At 52.5% G+C, this 27,434-nt stretch overlaps 2 protein-coding genes across 9 annotated transcripts in view; both read left to right on the forward strand.

The window, feature by feature from the left end:
• Positions 1 to 14,389, forward strand: part of IGDCC4 (immunoglobulin superfamily DCC subclass member 4) — a 40,647-nt gene extending 26,258 nt beyond the window's left edge. The window contains exons 10-20 of one of the 4 annotated variants that reach the window (XM_045449407.1): positions 874 to 1,047; positions 2,051 to 2,290; positions 2,443 to 2,544; positions 4,731 to 4,914; positions 5,693 to 5,820; positions 7,360 to 7,530; positions 7,784 to 7,921; positions 9,051 to 9,156; positions 9,649 to 9,877; positions 10,647 to 10,808; positions 11,373 to 14,389. In XM_045449407.1, the coding sequence (XP_045305363.1) occupies positions 874 to 1,047; positions 2,051 to 2,290; positions 2,443 to 2,544; positions 4,731 to 4,914; positions 5,693 to 5,820; positions 7,360 to 7,530; positions 7,784 to 7,921; positions 9,051 to 9,156; positions 9,649 to 9,877; positions 10,647 to 10,808; positions 11,373 to 11,783 (2,045 nt within the window). In that variant the 3' untranslated portion in view covers positions 11,784 to 14,389. The remainder of the gene's footprint in view (positions 1 to 873; positions 1,048 to 2,050; positions 2,291 to 2,442; positions 2,545 to 4,730; positions 4,915 to 5,692; positions 5,821 to 7,359; positions 7,531 to 7,783; positions 7,922 to 9,050; positions 9,157 to 9,648; positions 9,878 to 10,646; positions 10,809 to 11,372) is intronic. The other 3 variants (XM_045449409.1, XM_045449410.1, XM_045449408.1) reach the window with 3 other exon arrangements.
• Positions 14,390 to 16,686: 2,297 nt separating this feature from the next.
• Positions 16,687 to 27,434, forward strand: part of IGDCC3 (immunoglobulin superfamily DCC subclass member 3) — a 42,679-nt gene continuing 31,931 nt past the window's right edge. For 3 of the 5 annotated variants that reach the window (XM_045449411.1, XM_045449412.1, XM_045449415.1), the window contains exons 1-2: positions 16,690 to 17,022; positions 19,693 to 19,998. In XM_045449411.1, the coding sequence (XP_045305367.1) occupies positions 16,917 to 17,022; positions 19,693 to 19,998 (412 nt within the window). In that variant the 5' untranslated portion in view covers positions 16,690 to 16,916. Of the gene's footprint in view, positions 17,023 to 19,156; positions 19,534 to 19,692; positions 19,999 to 27,434 lie in introns of those variants that run through there. The other 2 variants (XM_045449413.1, XM_045449414.1) reach the window with 2 other exon arrangements.

Raw genomic sequence — 27,434 nt, forward strand, 5'->3', positions numbered from 1 at the left:
AAGTGGGGGCAGGGCTCCACCTGCCTGGGAATTATTGATGTGAAGGGCTGGCCAGAGCAGCTGAGGACCCAAGTAGAGGTGGGGAGAGTCTGAGGAGATTAAGCAGAGAGGTAGAGTAGGGAAATATGAACTTGGACAAGAGGAGTGTGGGCTAGGTGTAGGGAAAGGTAAAGAGGCAAAGCTCAAGACAGAGGCCTGGGTTCTAGCCCCACCTCCTCTACAGTTATAGTGGGTAATGCGGTTAAGTCCCTGCCTCAGTTTCCTTATCTGTGAAATAAGGCAGGTAGCCTAGATAATCCCTGGGGTCCCTTCCAGCTCAAAAAGCAGATGAGAGAACAGGAGGTGGAGGGTGTGCTTGTGGGATTGGGGAAACAGAGCATTGGGGACGGCATGTTAGGGCAGATGTAGATGATCTAGGGGAGAGGGTGTGAAAGGGATAAAGAGTTAGGAGAAGGCAAGTGGCTGGGGGGGTGGGTAGGGTGAGAGTGAGAAAGGAGGGAAGCATGAGGAAGGGGGCTTGGGGTGGTCATCAGAGCTCCAGTAGGCAGGCGGTACCTGATGGCCTTCAGAGACAACCCCTTGTGCCTGCGTCCTAGAGTGTGTATGAAGGGATGGTCACAGACAGTTCATGGGGAAGTGCGGAGTGCATGCTGTGGTTCTCTCCACTCTGAGCTGAGGCTGATGGCCTGTGTCAGCCCAGGCTGGAGGCCCAGGAGTCAGCTCTGGAGCCATGACTGAGGGGTCAGTGCTGAGAGGGCCTCAGGCTCCCATGGGCGCCGAGGAACCATGATCTGGGGTGGAATAGTTGGTATAGGGGAGTTTAGGGGTCCTGGTCTTTAGGTGGCCACCCAGCAGCCATGTTTCCTGTCCCAGCAGATCAGGTTTTCTCCACCGAGGTGCCTGGGAATGAAACACAGTTTACGCTGAGTTCGCTTCAGCCCAACAAAGTGTATCGAGTACGGATTTCGGCTGGCACAGGGGCTGGCTATGGGACACCCTCCCAGTGGATGCAGCACAGGACGCCCAGTATGCACAACCAGAGCCACGGTAGGGGGTCTGAGGGGAGAGGAAGGACCGTGTGTGTGTGACTGAAGTGTATGTGTGCCCTTAGAACTCAGGCCCAAACACCCTCTCCTTCAGAGACCTTCCATGGCTCCCCCTGCTTGAGGGGTAAGGGAGGCCAGGTGTAGAGGCGAAGGGCTGGCCTTTACAGACGCGCCTGGGCTACAGTGTCCCTTCTACCTGCGTGATCTTGGACAAACCATTCACAACTCTGAGGCTTCATTTATTGCCAAAGGTGGCATAGGGATTAATAATGCATTGTGAACCAGTGTTTAGCACGTAATAAGAGCTTGTTAAATACTAGTTGCTTTTCACTGATCATGATTGTTGGTTTTGTCAAGAGGCCCAATAATACAGTGATTAAGTGCAGACAGAACCTGGCACATATGCTCTCTGTGTGACCTTGGGCAAGTCGCTTAACTTCTCAGTTTTCTTATCTGTAAAATGGAGACAGTAGTCTTTTTGTTATTTTGTAGGGTTGTGAGAATAAAACACATGTACAAAGGGCTTAGAACAGTGTCTGACACATAATAAAGCCCCACTCTTAGGCTCCAAGTCGGCTCCCCACACCAATGGCTCCTTCCCTCCTTTCCAATCTCAGCAACCCCTGCGACCCCCTTGCCTGTCAGTATCCACGCATGCATTCCTTCAGAAGAATTATGGAGCCCTACGCTGTGCCAGGTACTATCAGCACCGCCCCAGAGGTGCTCCTCGCTGACCTCTTTGCAAGCGCTCAGGAGACACGCCTACATTCTCAGCACTCTGGGTGTGTAGAATAGGGAGTTCACCTCTAGACTGAGCTCAGGCCTGGCACAAGGAGTGGTGGCTGAGTGTCCATTCACTGCAAGGAGGCTGGCAAGGCTCTCACTCAGTGCTGGCTTCCTGCTTTTGGCTTCCTCCTACCTGTCCCCCTCTCCCACCTCTGACTTCCTTCTCCTCACTTCCCATTCTCTCACCCCTTCTTCCCATCCTGCTCCTTTGCCCCCAGTCCCTTTTGCCCCTGCAGAGTTGAAGGTGCGGGCAAGAATGGAGTCCCTGGTCGTGTCGTGGCAGCCTCCCCCTCACCCTGCCCAGATCTCTGGCTACAAACTGTACTGGCGGGAGGTGGGAGCCGAGGAGGAGGAGGCCAATGGTGAGAGTCCCCCAGGGGGCCGCGGAGACCAGGCTTGGGATGTGGGGCCTGTCCGGCTCAAGAAGAAAGTGAAGCAGTATGAGTTGACCCAGCTAGGTGAGGAGGGCTGGGGGAGGGAGGGAGATGGGCATAGCCTTGGTTGGGAACGGGGCAAGCTGGGCATGGGAGTTGGGAATGGAGTGCTATCTGGGAATGAAAGAGTGCCCTCAGAGGTCCCTCTAGCCAGTGACCCCCATGACCTTCCCCAGCCCCTGGCCGGCTGTACGAGGTGAAGCTTGTGGCATTCAACAAACATGAGGACGGCTACGCAGCGGTGTGGAAGGGCAAGACAGAAAAAGCTCCCACGCCAGGTGAGGGGGCTGGGGAAGAAGAGGGAGGAGGGCTCTGTTGAAGGGTCTGTGTGTTTCTTCCTTTCCCTTCCCTCTGGGCCAGCCTTGGTGGTCAGGCCATCCGGTAGCCTCAGCTACCCCCAGACCCATGCTCTTAGGCTCAGAGGTCCTCTTCTAGCCCCAGACAGCCTCTGTCGCAGACAGAAGCTTCAGTTGGTGCACTTTCAGGACTGCTACCGTATTTTCATTACCCACGAGCAGTGCTAATTTGGAAGGTTTGGACAGAGAGAAACCCCATGGTTAATCGGTGACTCCTGACCCTGTTTGACCTTTAAACATGTTTTAAAATACATCCATCTACATCACCCTGCCTATCAGATTATCCCTCCACTCTAGGCAGAGAGAGTGTCCTTATGTGGCCCATCAGGAAAGTGAGATTCAGAGAGGTAAAGGGACTTTACCCAAGGTTGCACAGAGCCTAGACTAGAACCAGGACTCTTGGCTGCCCAACGAGTCTTTCCACTGTAGTACACTGCCTACTGGCTTTGTATGGGCCACCTTGGGTGCCCATGATGGATCCCCTCACCCCTAACTTCCCAGGCTGATTTTTAACCATGCGGTTTTGTCAAAGGAGCCCTCAACCAGGAGCCAGGAGACCTGAGTTCTAATTCCAGTTTGTTCATTCAGCAAATATTTTACTAAGTGTCTACTGCCCTGTTCTGGCAATTTAGTGATGAACAATACAGATAAGGTACCTGCTGTCATGGAGTTTATTTTATTTTATACTTATGTAATGAACACATCATCCTATAGTACTCACTATATATGTCTTAGTTCGGGCTGCTATAATAAAAATACCCCAGACCGAGTGGCTTAAACAACCATTTATTTTCCACAGTTCTGGAGGAAGTCCGAGGTCAAGGTGCCAGTAGAGTCAGTGTCTAGTGAGAGTCCACTTTCTGGTTTACAGACCATAGGCCATCTTCTCACTGTATCCTCACATGGCAGAAAGGGGGCTGGAGGGCTCTCTGGGGGGTTCTTCTACAAGGGCAGTTATGTGCTGAAAGTTTGTGTCTCCGCCTCCAGCCCCACAATTCATACATTGAAACTCTACCCTCCAATATGATGTACTAGGAGGTAAATAGGATTAGATGAGGTCGTGAGGGTGGGGCCCTTATGAATAGGATTGATGCCCTTATAAATGTCACAGGAGAGCTCACTTCCTCTCTCTGCTGTCCTCCATAATATCATACAAGGAGAAGTCGGCAGTCTTTAGCCCACAAATGGGCTCTTACCAGACCTTGAGCATGCCGGCATCCTGATCTTAGACTCCAGCTTCCATAACTGTGGGAAATAAATTTCTTTTGTTTATAAGCCACCCAGTCTGTGGTACTTTGTTATAGCAGCCTGGATGGACAAAGATAGGAAATAATTCCATTCATGAGGGCACCACCAAGTGTTCAAATGTCAACATAGGAATCTGGCAGGAGGCGCAAACATTCAGTTCATAACAATATGCAAGATGCTTTTCTTTTTTTTTTTTTATTTATTAAAAAAAAATTTTTTTTTACATTTATTTCTTTTTGAGAGACAGAGACAGAGCACAAGTGTGGGAGGGGCAGAGAGGGAAGGAGACAGAATCTGAAGCAGGCTCCAGGCTCTGAGCTGTCAGCACAGAGCCTGATGCGGGGCTCAAACTCACAGACCGCGAGATCATAACCTGAGCCAAAGTCGGACACTCAACCGACTGAACCACCCAGGCGCCCCTGCAAGATGCTTTTCTGTGTACTTAACAAAGAGTAACTGATTTAGTCCTCATAACAATACTATGAGGTAAGTATATTATCAGCTCCACAGAATAAGGACTGGAGGCAGAGAGAGATTAAGTAACTTCTCCCAGGTCACACAGCTAGTACATGGCAGAGCTAGAATTGGAACCAGGGTAACCTGGCTCTAAAATCTGCTTTTAATTGCCATGATTTGTTGCCTCTCTATATACAGTTTGCTATTTATAAGACCTTGGCCAAAATCACTTAAATTCTTAGGAGCCTCAGTTTCCTCATCTGTGAAGTGGGAATGATGCTACTCAACTCTCAGGATCAGAGGAGAGAGGGTGAAAATAAGTGCCTTGGGAACTGCAAACCACTGCCCGTATTTCGGGATGAGTATCCTCCCTCCTTTCCCCACACTCTGTTTTCACCTTCCAGACTTGCCCATCCAGAGGGGACCACCCTTGCCCCCCGCCCACGTCCATGCGGAATCAAACAGCTCCACATCCATTTGGCTTCGGTGGAAAAAGCCAGACTTCACCACGGTCAAGATTGTAAACTATACTGTGCGCTTCAGCCCCTGGGGGCTCAGGAATGCCTCCCTGGTCACCTATTATACCAGGTAGGGAAGCCAGCTAATGCTGTGAGGGGGGAGGAAGGCAGCAGCTGGTGATGGGGGGGGGGGGACCCCAGGGATTCAGGAACCTTTCATGGCTCGCATGTTGCACTGTGGCACACTGAGGGTCTGATGCCCTGATGGTGACAGGTGGAAAAGGGGAGTCCTGTTATCCCATCCCCTCACACAGAACCTCATACTCAACCCCAGAGAATGTGATGCAGGACAGACCCATTTCTTCGACCTCAGAGGCCTCCTGACATGATGGGGAGGAGAGAGCCCAGATGCTGTGCTGAGAGGGCCCCCAGTCAGATTGGAAGGCACAGCCATTGCCCTGAGGAGCTGTTGGTTTGGCAGAGGAAAAATTGCATAAAAATATAATAGAAAACACTACAAAGCAAGTAAAATAGGCTAAAGTAGAAAAATAGTTATTTTTATATAGTTAGATAGTTATGTACAGCTGCAACTAGAGGACAATTAAGTCAAGGAAAAGATGCATCAGAGATGGTTCCTTGGGTGCTCAATGACTTGGATTAATCCAGGCAGGTTTCCTGGAGCAGAACGCCTAGTTCGGAGATTGGACAGAATACCTTGGGAGCAGCGTACATCCAGACCTCTCTATAGGGCCCCTGGGTGGTGTCAGCGGCCCCCATGCCAGAGAGTAGATTCCCTGCCCAGGGTGAGGCCTGGAGCTGGGCTGGGCTGGACTGGGAGTGGATTTGGAGGGACTTACCCTGCCAGGAGGGGGTGCCTGAAGCACCAGTCATATTTCTTGCCTCAACAGTTCTGGAGAAGACATCCTCATTGGTGGGCTGAAGCCGTTCACCAAATATGAGTTTGCAGTACAGTCCCACGGAGTGGACATGGACGGACCTTTCGGCTCCGTGGTGGAGCGCTCCACCCTGCCTGACCGTGAGTGGCCCCCTTGCCAGCAGTCCATCTTTTACAAGCAATCCTTCTTGCCCAATGGCCTTCTTTTTATTTTTTTTTTAATTTTTTTTTTACATTTATTTATTTTTGATAGAGCACAAGTGGGGGAGGAGCAGAGAGAGAGAGAGAGAGAGGGAGACACAGAATCTGAAGCAGGCTCCAGGCTCCAAGCTGTCAGCACAGAGCCCGACGTGGGGCCCGAACTCACAAGCTGTGAGATCACGACCTGAGCCAAAGTCGGATGCCCAACCGACTGAGCCACCCAGGCACCCCGGGCCTTCTTTTTTGATATGTCCCTCAGAGCCCCATTTCTGTCTATCATTGACTTTGCATTTGTGTAGGCCAGTCCTGTGCTTTAGGCATAAACATAATAAGATTTAGAGGAGTGGCTTCTTTTATGGGACTGCCAAGACCTCACTGAGTTGGTGAAGAGGGGCCAGGTCAGGGAGGCGTCGTGGATTCTACATTTGGGTCCCCATCCTGCCCCTGGCACACAGGAAACCTTGGGCAGATCCCTTCCCCATTGGGCCTCTGTTTCCCCATCTGTAACAAGAAAGGATGGGGCCACTCCCTGTCCAAGTCTGTGACTGTGTAACCTCTAGAAATGGCATTCCAAGACAAATGGGTTTTTGTTCTCATAGCAGAGGCTCTTCAGTTCTATCAGCCCTAAAACTGTTTACCTTCCCATAGACAGAAGACCTTTGTCCCAGGATCTGATATAGGAAGACGTTTGGGGGGTGGGGGTGAGAGCTCTGCACTCATGGATTTGTTCTTTAAAAGCACTCCTTACAAATTGTTTCTCACCTACTTATGACTTCAGTTATTGTGGTCTTAAACTGCATAGGAAGTTGAGGAGGCCCCATTGTTTTCTCAGAGGAGACTTTATGACATTGGCTCCCCAGCACAACTGGCCGTGCTACAGACAGGGGATGTTTTCTCCTTTTGCAGATGGAGGGGTGGGAGACTAGAGCTGAGAGTCAAAGAGGGTTCTGACTGCCTGTAATGCTGTGGCTGTCTTACACCTTAGAGCCTTGGGTCCCCATCTCATCCTCTGCCAGGCCTTGAAGACCTGAAACCCCAAATATCTGACCCTTTCCAACTCATTAGTCACCTGTGTCCCTACTTCTCACCCTTCCTCATTCACCCCCATCCCCCGCGATCAGCTTCTTCTCTAAAAACAGAACACAAAGACTTCCAAGGTTGTACTTCTCACACTGGGCTTCCCATGACCCTTAGGACCTGTGTCAGGGGCAGACATAGACAAAGGCTACATAGGGCATCAATGAATTTTACTTGAAGACTTGGAGAGTTTCTGGGAGGGGAGAAATAGTGAAACCTTTCCAGCTGTTTTCCAGAAACTCCCCAGTTAGAGATCAGATCTCATTTTGTTTTGTGGTTTGTGGTTTGTCCAGTGAAGGAGGAGAAAGGGAGGCCATGTCCTCATGCCCCATCTCCCAGCTGCCCCCAGAGCTGGGGCTCTCAGTGACTGTGCCTTTCCTCATCTCTTCCCCTGCACCCCAGGGCCCTCAACGCCCCCATCCGACCTGCGCCTGAGCCCCCTGACGCCATCCACCGTTCGGCTGCACTGGTGTCCCCCGACGGAGCCCAATGGCGAGATCGTGGAATATCTGATTCTATACAGCAACAACCACACCCAGCCCGAGCACCAGTGGACCCTGCTCACCACGGAGGGTGAGGGCTCCCACACCAGGGCATCTGAGCAAGAGGTTCCACACTCTCTCTCCCTTTCCCAACCTCTCCAAGTGGCTGGGTTAGTGGTGAGAGTGTGGCTAAGGTTTGTCCCAGGGGTTTCTAGAAGGAAGAGGCAGAAGCTAGTGCCTGAGTGGGAGAGCATACCTTCCGAGTCCTGCTTCCCAGGCTATCTCTGCATCCCATCCCCACGCAGCCCCCCAACCCTGCTCTCCCTTCTTCCCCCTGCCCCCAGGAAACATCTTCAGTGCTGAGGTACACGGCCTTGAGAGTGACACGAGGTACTTCTTCAAGATGGGGGCACGCACAGAGGTGGGGCCTGGGCCCTTCTCTGGTCTGCAGGATGTGATCACTCTCCAGGAGAAGCTCTCAGGTATGAGGGCAGGGAGGGAAAAGTGGGTCCATCCTGGGACAGCCTAAGTTCTTCTGAGGCCCCTCAAGTTGACCTCTAATCCTAAAGTTATCTCTTCCAAGGCCCTGTCCCCAGGCACAACTACCATTTCATCATTTTGGACAGCTGGCCTCGTAGTTTGGTGCAGAGAGGACAAATTTGAAGGGGAAATTGGGTGTAGTTCAGTGGTGATTCAGTTGAGAGGTCAGACTTGTGGGAGACTGGCTTTGTTCTTTGGGAAATTGCTTTGATTGGAGGATTGGCTTGGAGACATGACGAGCCTTATGGGGTGGGAGTGGGCAACAGAACTGGCTATATAATTTGCAGGGCCAAGTGTGAAACGAAAACGTGGGGCCTTTCTTCAAAAATTAGAATTTCAGGGCACCTGGGTGGCTCAGTTGGTTAAGCATCTGACTTCAGCTCAAGTCATGATCTCACCATTCGTGAGTTCGAGCCCTGCATCAGGCTGTGTGCTGACAGCTCAGAGCCTGGAGTCTGTTTCGGATTCTGTGTCTCCCTCTCTCTCCTTCCTCCACTTGCACTCTGTGCCTCTCTCTCTCAAATATTATTTTTAAAAAATTAGAATTTCAAGATGGTGACAGCAGAGCATTAAACCAAGCACGGAGCCCTTCCAAGTGTGAGCCCCGTGAGACCACCCTTGTAGCACACCCACAAAACCAGTCCCAGTTGTGTTTCACTGAAAGGCCAGGTTGACAAACAGGGACCACAACTTCAGATTTCCAATGGGGAGGATAGTCAGAGAGGCAGTGGTGGACCCCTTCTTGCACTCTGAGTGTCAGGACACCTGGGTGGCTCATCCAGTTAAGTATCTGACTCTTGATTTTGGCTCAGGTCATGATCTCACAGTTCGTGAGATCAAGCCCTACATCGGGCTCTGTGCTGACAGTGTGGAACTTGTTTGGGATTCTCTCTCTCCCTCTCTCTCTCTGCCCCTCCCCTACTCATGCTCACTCACTCTCTCCCTCTCTCAAAATAAATAAACTTAAAAAAATACTTGAAAAAAAAGATTTTGAGTGTCCAAAGGGTGAGACTCTATGAACCCTGAGCCTCTGGCCTTGACCTGTTCTGTCCCCTCTGTCTCCACCACCAGACTCCTTGGACGTGCACTCAGTCACAGGCATCATTGTGGGTGTCTGCCTGGGCCTCCTCTGCCTCCTGGCCTGCATGTGTGCCGGCCTGCGCCGCAGCCCCCACAGGTGGGTGAAGAAGCCAGTCTGACTACAGAGAGGAGAGATTTCCAGAAGGGCTCCAGAGATGAGAAAGCAGGGAGAATGGCCACGATTTGCCAAGGAACCCTCAGCACCTCCATTAAAATTAGGATTCTAGGATGGAGGGATTGGGGGTGATATACTCAGGAGAGTGGGGAGTGGGTTTAGGGGAGCCCCCAGCCTACCTCCTCAGCAAGGGCGGGCATAGGCAGAGCTGCCTTCTCTCACTCTCTCTGTAGGTACCAGCATCTTGGAAGGAGGGACCCCAAATCTTCAGATACCTGGAGTCAAGGGAGGGAAGGTCCCATTTGCAATGTTTCAGCTGTTTTGAACAGTTTCTTAATCATTACACAGACAGGGAAACCAAGTTCCAGAGATGGGCAGGAACCTGCCCAAGGACATAGGCTGACCTAGATCCCAGTCCTGCCTCTACCCCTCACTTTTTGACCACTGTGCCTGATTCCCTATCTTCCCTTCCAGAGAAGCCCTCCCGGGCCTGTCCTCTACGGCCAATGCTGGGAACCCTGCACTGTACTCTAGAGCCCGCCTTGGGCCCCCCAGCCCCCCAGCTGCCCATGAACTGGAGTCCCTTGTACACCCCCGTCCCCAGGACTGGTCTCCACCGCCCTCAGACATCGAGGACAGGGCTGAAGTGCACAGCCTTATGGGTGGCGGTGCTTCAGACTGCCGGGGTCACTCCAAGAGAAAGGTAAGCCTGGAGCCTGGGCAGGTCAGAGCCCCACACCACAGCTCATTTCCAAATAGGACACCTGGGGGCGCAAGAGTACAATGTGTGTACCCAGAGAGAAACTCCTCCACCCTCCTCCTCCCCTTCCCTGGACCAGCTGTAGAAGAAAAGGCACTCTCTCCTTCCTCCCTGAAAGGGCTGGCAGGGCAGGGAAGCAGATGGGCCTCCATCCCTGGCAGAATAGGTCAGTCTGGTTCTCCTGGAAGGAGGGAAGGGCCTCCTGTGGACTGTTTGCCGGTGACTCAGAGTGGCCACAACGCCCAAATCCCTCCTTGTGCTGGGAGCTGGAGAAACCTCTAAGACCCATTCCTCCCAGTCCTGACCAGGACAAGAGGCTGGTCAGCTTGGCTATGGCCGGGTGAGACCAGGACCGGGATAAGGTAGGCCCACATAGGGCAGGTACCTTCCACGCCAGCAGCAGTGGCTCATCCTGCCCTTCTCTGAGGAGCCTGCTCAAACCCATGAGTGCTTCTTCCCCCTTTCCCTGCCCCTGTGGTGAAGGAGAGCCTGCTTGGCTCGGACACTTCTAGGCTTTGCCAAAGCAGGTGGTATTAGGCTTTTCTGCAGGAAGAATTCTCCATCCTCAAATTCACCCCCAGACTCTCAGGCCCTCCCCACAGCCCTAGGGGGGAGGTAGCAAGAAGGCCAAGAGTCTCCATCCACTTCCCTCTCTTCTGCTCTCCTCTTCCACTCAAGCCTTCAGTGCTCCTGTGTCTTTCCCCCCTTGCAGATCTCCTGGGCTCAGCCAGGTGGGCCAAGCTGGGCAGGTTCCTGGGCTGGCTGTGAGCTGCCCCAAGCAGGCGCCATGCCTTCTCTGACCCGGGCCCTGCTGCCCCCTGCTGGAACTGGGCAGACACTGTTGCTGCAGGCTCTGGTGTATGATGCCATAAAGGTCAGTGTCCTGGGAAGGAGGGGCAGGAAAGGAGAGAAGGGGCTCTGTGCTTGTGAAGAGTAAGTAGTGCGCTTTCTGGTGACCTCTGAGGGTAATTTCCCTGGGGATGGAAGTCTAGCTAGGAGAGACCCCTTGGAGCCTCTAAAGGTGGGCGGGTGGAAGGCAGGCAGTTTCCGGGAATCTGTCTCACCTGAGTTGAAGACAGTCGCTCCTCTCCCCATACCTGTGTGGGCCCGGCAGAATCACCATGGATCTGAGGGTGGGCCTGCCCTCAGTGCATTCTGCCCTTCCTCCTATGCACTGAGGCTCTGACTAAATCTGGTACTTCTGAACTCTGGGCAAGGGCAAATGGGTAGTATTCCATTCTTCTCTGCCTTTGCGTCGGCCTGATCATCATCTCTTGTAGGACAATCATTGTACTTCCTTTACCAACTCCCAGGTGATACACACTCTGGGGCTTGGGGGAGTGGGTCAGTCCTCCTCCACGCCAAGTATGTTGGTCGTTCTTCTGATGATCATTGTCAGTGATGATTACCTCGTCTTTGTGTTCTCTGCTCTGACCAGGGCAATGGTAGGAAGAAGCCACCCCCAGCCTGCAGGAACCAGGTGGAGGCTGAAGTCATTGTCCACTCTGACTTTAGTGCATCCAAAGGGAACCCTGACCTCCACCTCCAGGACCTGGAACCTGAGGATCCCCTGTCTTCGGAGGCTCCTGACCTCACTTCGAGTGTCGTGGATCTAGGGCAAGGGGTAGACTGGCTGGACAGGGAGCTGGGAGGGTGTGAGCAGGCAACCACGGGGCCAGACAGACTTACCTGCCTGCCAGAGGCAGCCAACGCTTCTTATCCGTACCCAGACCTCCAACCTAGTGAGGCTCTGGAGGAGACCCCTGGGCACAGCTGCCAGCCAAAGGCCCCCTGCCCTCTAGGAACCAGCCCAAGCCTGCCCAGAGCCCCAGTCTCCTCCTCTGCCTAGCTCCCCTACAGGGTGCAGTTTGGGGCAGGCTGGTGTGAGTCATGGCACGTGTGGCTGAGTATATACACATGTGTACCTGCAGCTCCTGAATATCATCAAGCTGTTTGGAGCTTCCTGGGGTGCTTTGGCCTTGGGGAGAGGAAGAAATGGTGTTTTCACTCCCCCCACACTCTGTGACACATGTGAGGGACCTGTGAGGCACGGCCGTATGTGTTGTACTCATGTGCACGTGCTGGCTGGTGAGCTGAGGAACTCTGGTCTAGGCAGTGGTCACTATGGCCTAATTGATCCTCCAGGTCAGGACAGTGACCCAGAGTGGTCAGTCCCCAGCCCAGTGGGCCTTCCCCCCCCCTCCCCCCCCCCCCCCCCCCCCCGCCCACCTCCGTCACCTAGCTGTTTATTACACACTCTGAGAGTGTCTGCAATGCCCTGTCTGACAAAGACAGCCCCGGCCCATTTTCCGGTCTGGCTGGGCTGAGTGCAGTAGGCTCTGAATGCCTAACATTTCAGTTGCATCGCTACCCGTCTCCCTTGCCCCTGTCGCCCGGCCCAGATTGAGAGGGTGACTCTGGCTGCCCTCAGAGCAACTCTGCATTTCATTTTGTAATTTGGGAAGTGCCTGGTTTTGGAGATCCACTCCCTCGGGCTCTCCTCTCCCCCCTTCCCCTTCACTACTCTTGTGGTCCTGTCAGCCCGCTCTCCCAGTTCTGCCCTGCTTCTTCTCCCTGATACTCTTTCCTTTCCTCTCCGCTGTCCATCTGTCTCCTGTCTGTCTGTCTCTGCTGTCTCTCACACCTCTCCCAGACTGCATCGTGTGGTTCACCTGCCTGGGTTCAATCTCTGCATCCTTCCCTAACAACATGACTACCTCATGTCTGCTTTGAGGCCATAGCGTGACTTCTGTGTCCGCCATTCACTTCACTCGCCATCTTCCTGACCCTCTTCTCTCTGTGCCGCCGTATGTCTCCACCACCCCCCCCCCCCCAGGCAGACTGCCGGCCCCGGTGCAGGTTTGGAGAAGACCTTCCAGGTTCCCTTGCATCTATCTCTCTCCCTGGGATTGAGACAGGAGGATTCTCCTTGGAGGTGATGGATCCAAGTTCACGCAAGGGGATTTCTGAGACCGAGAAAGGGGAATGTGACCTAGAGGCTCAGGATAAATTGATTCCCTCCCTTCTAGGCAGGGAGGCAAGGTTGCTAGATGGAGGGGGTGGGGGCCCTTCCTTCCCTGCTGCAGCCAAAGCTGGAGAAGGAGAGTGGGGATTAGGGGGCACCACAGCCCAGCGACTTCCCACTCTGTGCCCTAGGAACATGAGCTGCTGGACGGGGGTGAGAGGAATTTCACCCTCTAGATGCTGGAAGCGAGGTCTTTGCACAGGACAAGGGTAATTGGCTCATTTCATTTTTTTCCTTTAAAGTCAATCCTAAAGTCATTTTCTGTGACCTGTCACACAGGGACAAGCTGGACTTCTATTTCCTGTGTAGAGAAGATGAGCCATTAATGTGATTTTGCACCCCAGCCTCTCATAGGAGCATAGAATGTGGGACTTTTCTCCCTAAATGCATCTTTTTAACTGATTGGCACATAAAGGGTTAACTCTGGCTTCTGGGCCAAATTGGAAATAACCAGTCTATCTTTTCTTTCTCTTTCTTCTTCTTCTTTTTTTTTTTTTTTAAATGGTGAAATGTCTCTCAGCAGAGTTGCAGCTTCCTCAGACCCTTTCAGCATCTGTGTTTATTACACTCAGGCGTCACTCACGTTTGACACGCGCACCTCCATTTCCTCCCCCGCCCCCTCCCCCTCCTCCAGCCAGCCTATGATAACACTAAAGATTATTCATGCTGGTTTGTCTCTCGTTTGGGACAGAATTGTCACTTGTACTATTTCTGTAGCATTCGGCGTTGCTGTAGCTAACACCACTGTATATGTTTCATCATTGCTCTGAAGGTCAAAAGCTTCGTTTTATTTCGCTGGTTTGATTTTTTTTTTTTTTCCTAAAGGGGGAAAAAAAAACTGCCCTGAATTAAAGGGCTGTTTTAACAGTAGGCTCTTAGCATTACGCCACATAGTCATTTTTCATGTTCTTGTTTAACAGGCACTGAGGCTCTGGTTTAAATTAAATAGCTGCAAATAAGACAATTTATAACCCATTAGGTTGGGTGGAAAATTGTTTCTCAAAAGCAAATAAGTAATAAATCTGGTATCTGCCTATAACTCACACTTGATAAGAAAGTGGCCATTACTCACTAGCCTTATATATGATTTGGGCCCTGGGTAATTTGGAAGTGTTAGGTTTGTGTCTTAGTAGCAGTATTTTTATTAGAAAAGAGTCTATTGGCCTTTTACAGGGTATTAATTCCTTTGTCACCTACCATTGATGCCTTACATTTTTTGAGTTTCATTTAGAAACCTTCCTTTTCTTGATGCATGACACGTGTAATCGGTACCTGCTCATTATTTGTCTGTATTTAGTTTATGCTGTATTATTTAATTATTTTTCCAGCATATTTTCCCCTCCTTACAAATATGATAGTCTTTAGTGTTAAGCCAAGGCATTGATCATGTATCTGTCCCTATAATGAATTAATAAACTATTTTCCAAACACGTGGAATGACTAGAATTTCCTCAGTCTTTCTCCCCTAGAGAATGTATTTCCTGCCAGGAGGGGGAAATGCTGGTTGTGGAAGGTAGAGAGCAGGTGGTTCTGGGAAAGAACTGAACTATCTTCCTCCCACAACAGGCACTTATCCTAGGAAAGATGCTTTCTTTGATGGCATTCTTTTAGGCTTTCTGGGGACCTCTTTCCATCTGGGTGCACATTTGTTTAACTTTTTGGGTGCAAAAGAGGAGTGAAGGAGCAACTCCAGAGGTTTGGGCTTAACGACTATTCTTTTGTGTAACTGTGGTCTCCAGAGTTGCTCATGGCTGCATATTCACACATAGGGGCACTGTGCCCACGCATGCACACTCACTGTCACGAATACCCTGATGTCCATTAACTCAAACCTGGGCACACAGCCACATACAAAACTCTGCACCCACGCCCCACATGCATCTCAGGTTCGTGGTTGGCAGTCGCTCTGCTAAGATCTTTACAGAGCCTGCTTGGTGCCTGCTTTTCTATTTGAGGGAACCAAGAGCCAGGGGCTGCCCTGCCCTGGACCACCCCCAAAGTGGCTGGTGGGCCCGACCAGTGTTAATTGACAGATCATAGGGAGAGATATGCACATTTTGCATGCAGCAGAATAGCCATTATTTGCATATCACTCTCAGACCAAGCGTTGTGATAAAGAAGAATTAAACACTTGTCAAAATGAATTTAAAATGACAGCAACTCAGGACACTGATTTGACCTCTCCGAGTCTAGGACAAGCCAAGAAGGGGTTATTGAGAATTCAAGCCCGGCAGGAGGGAGTTCCAGGACTTTGGGCCCAGGGGGCCCCTCCTTCTGTCCCTTTCCGATGGCCAGTAGAAGCCCATCATTCCTGCCTTGCCTCACAATGAAATAGATTTGGGGCTTTGGTGCGTCTCCTGATCCTAAATTTCTTTGGTGTGCCCCCTGACCCTGAATTTCTCCATTACCCCTCATTGCTCACTCATATGCCTCAAGCTGTGCCTCTCAGACTCATCTTCCAATTGCCACTGCAGAGTAAGGAGTCCCTGGGCTGCACAAACCCCGTCATTAGTAAATTTATCTGATCTCTGGAGGCCTGCACTTCTTTATTCATTTGCACCAAAGTTCACATATGGTTAACACTCCTGATTGCAAGATTCCACAGCTGGTATTAAAAGAGAGACGTAGTTATTCTGCCATCCCAGCCCAATGCCAGAGGACCAAATAGCTGAGTGAGGCAAAGACTACCCTCTTTAAATCTCCTTCTCCTAGAACTTAGTAGATGGACTAGCTCATCATGCTGGACTCAGCAGAAGATCATTTACTAATGAGTGGCCAAAAGAAAAGGTCTCTGAGGGCTAGCATGGGTATGTGTCTCATAAGAGGTGATACATGCCTATATAGCTTCTGTAAAATTCTTACCGGTTGCCTCATATGTTCTCTGACATGAAACACCTAGAATCTTCTTTGTGACAGAAATGTTATTGAGAATTTTAACTTTCAGTTTGCCAGGTCATTTGTTAGGACCTGTGTTTTTAAAAAATCCCTAGGGGTGAGCAGGAGAGAGATAGGATTATCTATATCTTTCAGATGAGCTCAGAGAGTGACTGCCTGGGTTGGCCGGGCTAGACAGCAAGCAGAACTGGGGTCGGAACCCAGGTTACTTCAGCGTTCTCATTGTCCTGTTGGGTCTGCTACCCCAGGGCTCTGGGAGAAGCTGCTTCCTAACCCCTTCTTACCTCCGGTCCACCCAAGCGCCAGAACTCTGCAGTCTAGAGAGACCAGTCTTGCAGCTAAACGTCCTAGCCTTTGGGTGGCAGGACCAGAAACCATGGAAAACCGAACCTTTGACAAGTTTCTGCAGCTTTTAGGGAATTATCTCGAAAATACCCACTTGGACACGGTGGAGGAGGGCGCAGCAGAAAGAGCGGGGTCAGAGCAAATCTCATGGCTTTGGGTGCTTCTCCGCAGCCCGGACCCACTTGACAGTCTGCTGGGTCTCCACTTCCCCAGTTCCCCAAGTCCGGGGCTGGCCCGCGGGCAGGGGGTACCGGGCAGCAGCCCGGGACGGCGCCTGCCGCTCGAGCCACAGTTCAAAGCGCAGGGGGCGCGTCCGCCGCTCAGCCGGGAATGTCCGGCCGCTTAAAGCGCTCGCCGGCTCTTTTGTTCCCCAGACCGGGCCTCCGGGGAGAGGGGCTGGGGGAGGGGACCGGGAGGGGAGGGAAGGGGGGCGGCGGGCAGAGGGAGGAGGGCGGGGCGGGCGCGGGCGGTGCGAGTGCGGAGCGCGCACCCCGGGCAAGGCTGACAGATCACCGGGGTGGGTGCAAGATGGCGCAAGCGTCGCTCCCCCTGCGCCCCCGGCGCTCCTAGGCAGGCATGTGGCCCCAGCCCGCCGCCGCCCGGGCTCGGCCCCGGCCGGAGCCCCGGCCCCGGCCCCGGCGCCGGCCCCGCGGGACGCTGTGAGCCGCCAGAGGCCCCGGAGCCGCGCGTCGCCGAGCCGAGCGGACCGAGAGCCCCATGGCTGCTCCGCGCGCCGCGCCCCCGCGCAGCCCGCCCGCGCCGCGCCGGCTCCGGCTCCTACTGCCGCTGCTGCTGCCGCTGCTGCTGCCCGCGCCGAGCGACGGTGAGCGCCCCGGGCGGCCGCGGACCGAGCCCCGGGAAGGGCGAGTAGGGAGTAGGTGGGCGCTAGGGGCGGACCTGGGAAGAGCTGCGCGGACCTGCCGGCGGACTCAGGGCCGGAGGGTCTTGCCGGAGAAGGGGAGCCGAGCGGGACGGGGCGGAGCCGGGAGAGAGGGCACTGAAGCCGGTGGCAGGGCAGGCAGGGGGATGCTGAGGACCCGGCCCTGGAAGAGAGACTGCGGTTCAGTGCACTGCGGCTCCAGGACTCCGGCAGGACGCGAGCCCGGACCGATATGCGAGGAGCGCGGCAAAGCAGGAGCTAGGCGAGCGGGCTGAGTTGGGGAGAGGGGGAAACGAGCCACGGGGCACCGCAGGGCTGAGTCCGTCGGAGTGAGCGAGCCGGGTGGACCAGAGTAGCCCGAGGCTGCTGAGACCGAACGCAGCAGATCGGGCGGGGGGGGGGGGGCGGAGGTGGGTCCGAGAGGGCACGTCCTGGATTTAGAGCTGGGACTGGCACCGGGAGTGCTCAGCGGAGACCAAGGAAGGGGACGAAGCAGAGTCCTGGAGGGCCTCGCCAGGGGAGGGGGAGACCCAAGACAGACCCCGAGAGCCGAGGAAGGGGAAGGGGAGCTGACTGAGAGGGAACGAGCGGCGGGGACATCCACGTGCCCGCCCTTCCCGGGAGGGTGCACAGGCGGAGCGCCCCTGTCCCCAGGCTCGGGGTCTGCCCGCGTTACTGCTCAGAGCTCCGTCATCGCCACCCTTTCCCTCTGTAGCTGTATGGGCCCATCTCACGGGAGAGGAGTGCAAGTCTAGTCCCTTCCCTTCCCACCCCACACACTCAGCGGACACTCGTCCGGGCGGTATTCTCTCTTCTCTCAGCTCCGGAGAAGAAAGATATCGCGTCCGCATCTACTAGAAGAAACTTTATCCCTCAACAGCTATACCGGGGTTGGGTTGGGGGCTGAGGCGGCTGAAACGCAGGACAGGGGGAGGGTGGGTAGGGGGTCGAAGGGGTGTAAACCCTCAAATGTCTTAAAATATTACATATCCCTGTGTTTGGGGGAATCGTCCGTAACCCCAGCCCCCCTCCTCCTTTCTCCCCACCCACTTTCCATCTCCCCCAACCAGGGAGGGCGCTGGTCTGTTGGGGAGGGGCCAGCTCCGGGATCGCTAGTTCCCTGGAAATGTGACGAGGGCTCTGTGGCTGCCCTTTCAGACCAGGTGGGTTCATTCCTCCTGGAGTGAAGTTGTAACTGGTCTGGTAAGTGGCTCGTTGGAGAAGTTGGGGACTTGGCGTCACGCCTGGGATTGGAGCGTTTGTCCTTCCTGTCGGGATTCTCCTGATTCCCGGATCACCTTCTTCCCCTTCTCTTCTTCCAGCTGTGTTTTCTTCTACAGGAGTGGTGAGGTCGCTGAGAGTAAAGGTTCTAGAAACCTCCCTGTTCCTGAATTTTGGGAAGTCTGAGTTGACGCTTGGTATCCCCTCAATTCTCCTTATGACAAAGGCAAAACAGCCAGAACAACCCAAACTCAGAGCATCCTAGGGGAGAGGCAGCCAGGCTGGGCCATAACCTAGCCTGTACCTGGTACCGCACCCACACATCCTGCTCCCTGCCAGGCATCAGACCAGGCAGCAAAAATAAGCAATGATTTATTACTGTCTCACTATACCTTTGCTTAGAACATCTACCTTTTCTCTCTTTTTTTTTTTTTATCCTAAATGTTTATTTATTTTAAGAGAGAGAGAGAGAAAGCCAGGCAGGGGCACAGAGAGAGGAAGAGATTGAATCCCAAGCAGACTCCAAACTGTTGGCACAGAACTCAACATGGGGCTTGAACTCACAAACTCACAAAATCATGACCAGAGCTAAAACCAAGAGTTGGAAATTTAATCACCTGAGCCACCCAGGCTCCCAGAACTTCATAGTGACTTTGAATCTGTTCATCTTGTTCAACAACTCTATGATACAAGCCACATTGTGTTCCTGATTTATTTTTTCTTAAGTGTTTACTTATTTATTTATTTATTTGGGGGGTGGGGAGGGACAGAGAGAATCCCAAGCAGGCTCCACACTGTCAGCGCAGAGCCCGATGTGGGGCTTGATCTCAGGAACCCACTGAGATCAGACCCGAGCTGAAATCAAGAGTTGGCCGCTTAACTGATTGAGCAACCCAGGGGCCCCTATGTTCCTGACTTAACCAGATGAGGAATGGGAAGCTAGGACAGGTTGAACACTTTACCTAAGGTCACACCCTGCAAGTCTGTGAGGCTTCAGCGTTTAGCCAAAGTGACTGCAAAAGAGGCAGCAGTTGTGTTGCAATCAGTCTTACTTTTGGATCTCAGACTTGTAACTGTTAATTGTGACACCCTGGACAAGTTGCTTAATATCTCTGGACATCAGTTCCTTATCTGTAAAAGAGGGAATGGTACAAATAATCTCTCTCTCTCTCTCTGAGATGGTCTGCTGACTGAGTAAAATACTGCATGAGATGGCACTTTGTAATGCATAAAGTAAGTTCTGTATATAATAGAGATTTCTATTAGCGTTACAGAAAGGTGGGGTGGGTGTGCAGATCCAGGGAACTTGGAACACCTGTGTATGGAGTTCTCCCTGCCTGTTCATTCGACACTGACCTCTCCTTTTCCTCTCATCTTCCCGGCCCGATACAGGTCTTGGCCACTCTGCTGAACTGGCATTTGCTGTGGAACCAAGCGATGATGTTGCAGTCCCTGGGCAGCCTATAGTGCTGGGCTGCAGAGTGGAGGGGACTCCTCCAGTGCGAATCACCTGGAGGAAGAATGGGGTGGAGCTGCTGGAGAGTACCCACTCCACCTTGCTGGCCAATGGGTCCCTGATGATCCATCACTTCCGGCTGGATCGGGGAGGCAGCCCTTCAGACGAGGGTGACTATGAGTGTGTGGCTCAGAACCGCTTTGGGCTGGTGGTCAGCCGGAAGGCTCGAATCCAGGCTGCAAGTAAGTGGACACCCTTTACTGTTCTTTCCCAGACTGGGTATCCAGGGCCAGCCTAGGGGTTGGGGGCAGGGGAGCAGTACTGTCTTCTGCAGCCTTGTGGAGGACGGATTTCTTAGCGTGGGTCACTTAAAAGGTACATAGTAATCATTCGTGGTGGTAGAATTATATCACATATTCTTTTAATTGATTGGAATGTAATTTGACAAGAATGTAGCCAAACACTGTTGCTGGGAGAGGGAGAGAAAGAGGGTGAGCCTTAGCCAATTCTTGGGCTGGTGTGCCTTAGCTTCCCGTATACTGTGAGCACCCAGGCCATTGAGTAGGATTCTTGTGTTTAAAGAAACAATACTTGGGGCGTCTGGGTGGCTCAGTCAATTCAAGCGTCTGTCCCACGTTGGCTCAGGTCATGATCTCACAGTTAGTAAGTTCAAGCCCCACGGGGGGCTCTGTGCTGACAGCTCGGAGCCTGGAGCCTGCTTCAGATTCTGTGTCTCCCTCTCTCTCTGCTTCTTCCCAGCTTGCACTCTGTCTCTCTCTCTCTCTAAAAAGTAAGTAAACACTAAAAAAAAGATTTAAAAAAAAAGAAAAAAGAAACAATAGTCATACTTTATGAGCGATTTAAGAGAATTTTGAAGGGTGATTTAGCTACATGCCATTTTTAATTATGTGCTGACTTTCAAATCTTTTGGGTAGGATAAGACTCACTATACAGTAGTGATATTCTGAAGCTTGTCCACAATTTGTTTTGCAAAAAAAAATGTGGCAGAATAATTTCAGGGTCACCACAATGATGACATTACTCCCATTCACCTTCATGCTAATGTACTTGGTTTTTTTTTTTTTCAATTTCAGCTTTATTGAGGTATAACTGACAATAGAATTTTAAAAGATTCAAAGTGTACATTGTGGCGACTTGCTATCTGATGTGTTTTGGATGGAGGGAAAAGGCCAGGCAAGGTGTTTCTGTTCTAGAATTGTGCTCGGCTTGCACTGACGGACCACCAGTTGTGATGAAGTGATGGCTGTGCTCTGCTGCCCCGTCCTGCAAAAATTCTGTTGTTCTTTGTGCACACTCGTGGGTGTGTAACCCAGACTTACCTATGGATCTGGTCGGTGGCAGGCTGGGGTGGTGGGGGCGGGGCGGTCCTGGCTGAGAACTGCTGCTCTTGAGAGAGGGCAAAAGTTTTAGAAGTGGTGAGTGTTCTCTGCCCCATAACTTCATACATCTAGGGGAGGGGGTGTCCACTAAAGAGGCTGCTTAAAGAGGCAACACCTTAAAGGTGCTGGTAATAATTCTAGTTAACACTTAGCAAGCACTTGCTGTGTGCTGGGCTCCCTGCCTAAGTGTTTTTACATAAATGATCTCATTCAGTCATCATCGTGGCCCAGGGAGATAGGCAGTTTTTGCCCCCCTTTTACAGGTGACAGCACTGAGACTTAGAGGGATTCCATGACACTGCAGTAGGCCGAGGAGCCGGACTGCAGTCTAGGCTGCCTGAACCCTCCCCCCTCCCCCTGACTCCTGTGGCATGTTGCCTCTTCCCTGGCTGATGGCTGCCGAGTTTCTCCCTGGCTCTGAGGGCATGTGCACAGTTGCTGGGAATGACTGGTGAGTGATGAATCGTTCTGAGGCAGGAGCCCTCTCATTGAGTTTAAGATGCCCCTTTGTTCTAAAGAAGGCTGATCCAGGCCCCCATATGGAGCTCTCTGGACCTTGAGACAGAATCACTTCTGGCTCAGTGACCCCGCAACCCCAGCCCTCGGCGGTGTAGGGAAGGCTGGCGCATCCCCTGAGCAGATGGCTGGGTGTGAGGAAGAGAAGCGTGGACGTGGACACAGGGGTGGGGCCCCCGGGAAGATTTGCCCATGAGAGAAAGGAGATTTCTCAGGGTGATGACCCCCACACTCTCCCTGGCTTGTGTCAACACTGGCCCCTGCATTGCTGGCCTAGAATTCTGGGAGATAAATCCCAGGTGTTTATATATAGCTAATTGTAAATGTGCTTTTCTATAAATGGTAATACCTTCAAGATGTTTGGTTTCCTTAAACTCCCACAGTATCAGAAACTGAGCTGTGGCTCTAGCTGGGGGAAGGGCCGGTGGGTGAGGTCAGCCTAGTTAATCCTTTGGGGTCCTGGGGACAGCTGGGGGGTTGCCTCCAGGCTCTGGCAGTCTGATGCGGCCTCCCTCTCCGCCCCCCCTCCCCGCAAGGCTTGTGACCCCGTGGGGGAATGCTTGGATACCAGGCAACCGGGTGGCTGGATCTCCTTTTCTCACTTCACAAGCTGATGTCCCTAGAAACCTCCAAAGCTGATTAGCTGCCTGAGTTTTCTCCTTTGGTAATAACTCCCTGCCCATGTGCCTGCAGGCACTGCAGATGTTGTGTGACATGGGAGGGTGCCTTGCTGAAAGGTGTGAGGAGCCCTCTGGAGCCCCCTGCTTCTCCTGCCTGCTCCCTGGGGGCTGATGGGGAGGGGCCATGCTAAGCACGCCTCACAGACACAGTCTGCCCAGCCCCAGCGGATTAGCCTGGCAGGGCAGATAGGGGTCCAGGTCTGTGGGGGCAGCCCTGGGGGGCATCTGACCTTTGGGCCAAAGGCGACAGCTAGGAACGCCCCCTCTTCCATCCCAGTGGTCTCAGATGCTGTCATTCAAAGATGGCCTGACCAGGGTGGACTACACCGCAGGCTGATCCCTTGAGTGCTTCAGGTCCAAATACCTCCTTTTTAGGATGGAGTGGCTCAGGGTCCTGAAGAGTATTCGTGAGTCTAGCATGTCTGGGTTCTCTGCCTTGCAGTTCCATGTGCTTACAGTCTGGAGGCTGCAAATTAAGACATTTGTTAGTAATAAGACAGACCCTGGACAAGTTAACCTCTCTGGGGCTCAGTTTACTCACCTGTGAAATGTGCATTTAATCCTACTCTGTGGGATGATTGTAAGGACTAACACACCCCACTATTTGCCTGGCCCATAGGAGGCTCTCAGTAATGGGAGCCAATACTGTAGTCTTCATTTAAAGGCGATTTACGGACATCGCCAACAAAAGCAAACTGCCTGACCCTGCGCCCAGCCCCCAGCTTTCTCCCTCACTGGGATTCAGTTAGGAAGTACTCCAGGGAAATCTACCAGGGAGTGGAATTATTGGAGCCAGAGTGCAACTTGTTCTGTTTTAACTCCTTCCTGGTAAGACCTGGGGATTCTCCCAAACCTCAGAGTGTGGGCCTCAGAGTGCGGGCTGGAGCTGGGTTGGCCTGTGAGACCCTCTGCCATCCCTCTGGAGGGCTCTGGGGAAGGCATGTGCATCACCTGACCCAGTGGGAATATGTGCATTGGCTCACACCTGTTGAGGTCTGTGCCCCTGGATGACCCCAAAGAGGGATGGGCTATGGGGAGTCCAGGCGGCTCTTGATCTTGGGGGTGTCAGTTCGAGCCGCATGTTGGGTGTAGAGATATTTTAAAAATAAAGTATTTTTTTAAAAAGAGAGAGATAAATGGGCTAGATACAAGGAGGGGAGATGATTGGAGCACCCACCCCCCACTGATATTCTCAGTCCCTGCCTTCACTTCCTGGTCTCAGGCCCCTTGGAGAATTGGAGCAAAGATCTATATGATCTAGACCAGGACTTCTCAAATCTTACTCTGCCCATGAAGTACCCAAGGAACTTGGTAAAATTCATATTTTGAGTCAGTAGGTCTAAGCCAAGGCCTGGGGTTCTGCATTTCTAGCAAGAGCCCAGATGAAGCCGACTGACGCCGCCAGTCCAAGGTGCTAGAGCAGAGCCCACCCCCAGGTCATGATCACTGCGGGGGAGGGGGCGGGTATGTGGGTGGCACAACAGTTGGGAGAACACGGGTGCAGGGCCAGACTTTGAACCCCAGCTCTGCCACTCACTGATGAATTACTGACCCTCTTGAGCCTTTGTGCCCTCATCTGACAAAATGGTCACAATCTCTTCAGCCTATCAGGGCTACTGGAGGATCAAATGAGGTGATGGATAGAAACCTCTGGCACAGGGCCTGACACCTAGAAAGTGATCATCAAGTAGTACTGTTAGTGCTAGGTAAGTGACCGCTAATTTAGGGTGTGGCCCAGCCTATCTCCATGGTGGCCAGGTTCTCAAAGAGCCAGGATGGCCTCCCTCCCAGCCTGGGGCTGTTCCACCTGGGTGGGCCCAGCAGTGGTTGTGAGGGTGGGCCTTGGAAGCAAATATACCCCAACTGGATGGACTTGGGCAAGTCACTTAACCTCTGGGAGTCTTTATTTTATAGATATAATATATACTTTTTGTCTTTTTAAATTCCAACACAAGTTGTTTACACCCCACTTTTTATTTTATTTTTTTTAACGGTTTTATTCATTTTTGAGAGACTGAGTGCAAGAAGGGGAGGGGCAGAGAGAGAGGGAGACACAGAATCTGAAGCAGTCTCCAGGCTCTGAGCTGTCAGCACAGAGCCCAACGCGGGGCTTGAACCCATGAACCATGAGATCATGACCTGAGCCAAAGTCGGATGCTTCACTGACTGAGCCACCCAGCCTTCTCTCCACTTTTTTTTTAAGTTTATATATTTATTTTTTAGAAATCTCTACACCCAACATGGGGCTCGAACTCATGACCCAGAGATCAAGAGTATCATGCTCTACCAATTAAGCCGGCCAGGTGCCCCCTTAACCTCTCAGAGTCTTTATTTTTTTTAATATTTATTTATTTAGGGTGGATGGAAGCAACAGGGGCAGAGAGAAGGAGAGAGAGAATCCCAAGCGGGCTCCGTGCTGTCAGCACAGAGCCTGACATGGGGCTCAATCCCACGAACTGTGAGATCATGACTTGAGCCGAAATCGAGAGTCAGATGCTTAACCTACTGAGCCACCCGGGCACCCCCCTCTCACGGTCTTTAAAATGGGGGAAATAGTGCTTACCAAGGAGGAATGTTGTGAGGATTACCCATGTTAGAATGGGTAAAGAACTTAGCACAGTGCAGGGCACCTATAAAATGTTCCTTAAATGTTAACATTATGATTCTGAGAAATGAGAAGTTCTGGGGTGCCTGGGTGGCTCAGTCAGTTAAGCGTCCGACTTCCACTCGGGTCATGATCTTGAGGTTCATGAGCTCGATCCTGGCACTGGACCGTCTGCTGTCGACATAGAGCCCACTGTGGATTGTCTGTTCCCCCTCGCCCACACACACACACACACACACACACACACACACACACACACACTACTGTACTGTACATTTAAAAATGGTTTAAATTACTAAAAATAAAAATATTAAATGAGAAGAAGAAATGCGAAGTTCTAAGCTCCTCTAGTTGTGGTGATTCCAGGAAGGCCCCTGGTTTAGCCCAGACTCCTAGAAAGAGGCTGTGGGGGGCGGCAAGAGAGAGAAAGTCCAAGTCTAGGTTCCTGCTGCCTCCATCTCAGGGAGGCACTTACTTCTCAGGCCCACAGGTACCTACTTCTAAAGTCCGATTCATTCTCAACCAGGCTGAGGGACAGTGGTTTAACCAGCTACTCTGGAACCCTCTTTCAGCAGCAAGATCCACGGTTGTGTGCATCTGGGGAAGGGTCAGAGTCTAGATCTGTGGAGCCAGGTTGTGGGGGCAGGGGGTGGGAGAACTATGGGCTGGAGCTACTGGGGAGTACAGCTTATGCGGAGAGGTGGGGCTCAGTGTATTTAGGGGAGGGGACCCTGGAGTGTTTCTGGGGAGGGCAGTGGCTGTGGAGGGAAGTGGTTTCTGGCACAGTGGCTGGTAACCTCAGAGGCCTGTGTCACCTAGAGGTTGTATGCTCGGACCTGAGGTATGGAACCCAAGCTTTTTCTCCTCCTTGGAGGGCAGCTCAGCTGAGGTAGCCCTGAGGAAGCCTCCCCACTGCCTCTCAAACACACACATCTGCCCACCTGGTAGAGCAGGACCAGATGTTGCTGAAACGTCACTGGTGTGATGAGGAGATGAATGACAATGACTAGGCCTGCTCTGGTACAATGCCAGGCAGCTCGCCCGTAACCATGCCAGAGGTTGTTGCAAATGGCCAAAAGTCAGGCCCTTTTACACGCCCGTCAGTCCTCCACACTGACTCCTCTGACAATCCTAAGAGGCCGTGAGGTGTGATGGGAAGGCCCTTGCCCGGACACCAGGAGTCCTGCGTGGCTCTGGGCAATCACTCACCCTCTCTGGGGTTTGTTTTTCTCATTGTAGAGTTGAGTGGTTGGACTCAGGTTCATCTCAGCTCTAAGGTGTTAAGGCTTCCTTGCCATGCAGCCGGTCCTTGGGACACGCTTGCCTCTGCTGGGCCTTTTCCGGGTCCATCCTTGCCCCTGTTTGTCCCTTACCCAACCCCTCCCCAAAGACCACTTAGCTTACAGTAATTTCTTCTTCCCCCTCCTAAGGCGGCGGTGGGGCGGGGGGGGGGGGGGGGGGGCGGGGGGGAGCGGTGGCGGCACAGTATTTGCGGTCTGTGGCATTCAGGCCCAACCTCCCTTTCAGTGATGGCTGCTTACATTGTTAAGTAACTGTTTTGGGGCTGGGTATTCCATCTGTCTCCTCGACTAGATTTTAAGCTCCTAAAGGGCTTCTCTTTTGTATTTCTCACGTTCCCTGCCTGTGGAGCTTGGTAAAAACTAAATGGACATGTGGCTCTCCGGGTGGAAAGCTCTGTCTCTCTTGTTTCTCTTGCCGCTTCTCTTTTGCTTTCTCCCTCTCTGTCTGTCTCTTCTGGCTTTGTAATTGATAGCATAGCTCAAAGGAACAGAAGCTTGTGAACAGGGCGGATCGGCAGGGGAATATAACACACTCAGGGCACGATCATGGGGTGGTTGCTGCTGCATGTTTATCTCCAGAGGAGCTGAGACTCTTCCTCGCCAGATGGGGCATGAAGCAGAGACCATACTGCTCGGTACCCTTCATGCCTGGGTCTCGGGGTCTCCTGCCTTGGACTTTATTCCCTGGCAGGATGAGGCCCCTGTCCCTAGCCACACTGGCCCCAGCTGAGGGGGGAGGGCCCCGCTCACCCCCACCCGCAGGACTTGAATGTGGAAGTCGAATGCTTCTGGTTCCCACACCTTGGCTCCACTGTCGCAGGCAGCCAGCTGGCCCCTTGAACACAATGTGCAAATCTCCTCTGTTCCTGTTCCCGGCATTGTCCGTGGCCGGGCGCCTTGGCTGGGAATGCAGGCCGGTGAATAGGAGAGGCATTTGCAGCCTGCAAATGAAACAGGCCCCCAGCCCCCCTTAACCCCCTGTCCCCTCCCCACCCCCAGGGAGAAAGGACTTTTTCACTCCTGGCTTTCTTGTATTGCCTTTCCCTCTCCTCTCTAGAGTCCCTGCGGGTGTGTGTGTGTGTGTGTGTGTGTGTCCATGTAAGAGAGAGAGAGAGAGAGAGAGAGAGAGAGAGAGAGAGAGACTTTTCATAGCAGCTTGAAGGCTGTTCTACACAG

The sequence above is a fragment of the Leopardus geoffroyi genome, chromosome B3 (genome assembly GCF_018350155.1).
Source record: "Leopardus geoffroyi isolate Oge1 chromosome B3, O.geoffroyi_Oge1_pat1.0, whole genome shotgun sequence".
Lineage (NCBI taxonomy): Eukaryota > Metazoa > Chordata > Mammalia > Carnivora > Felidae > Leopardus > Leopardus geoffroyi.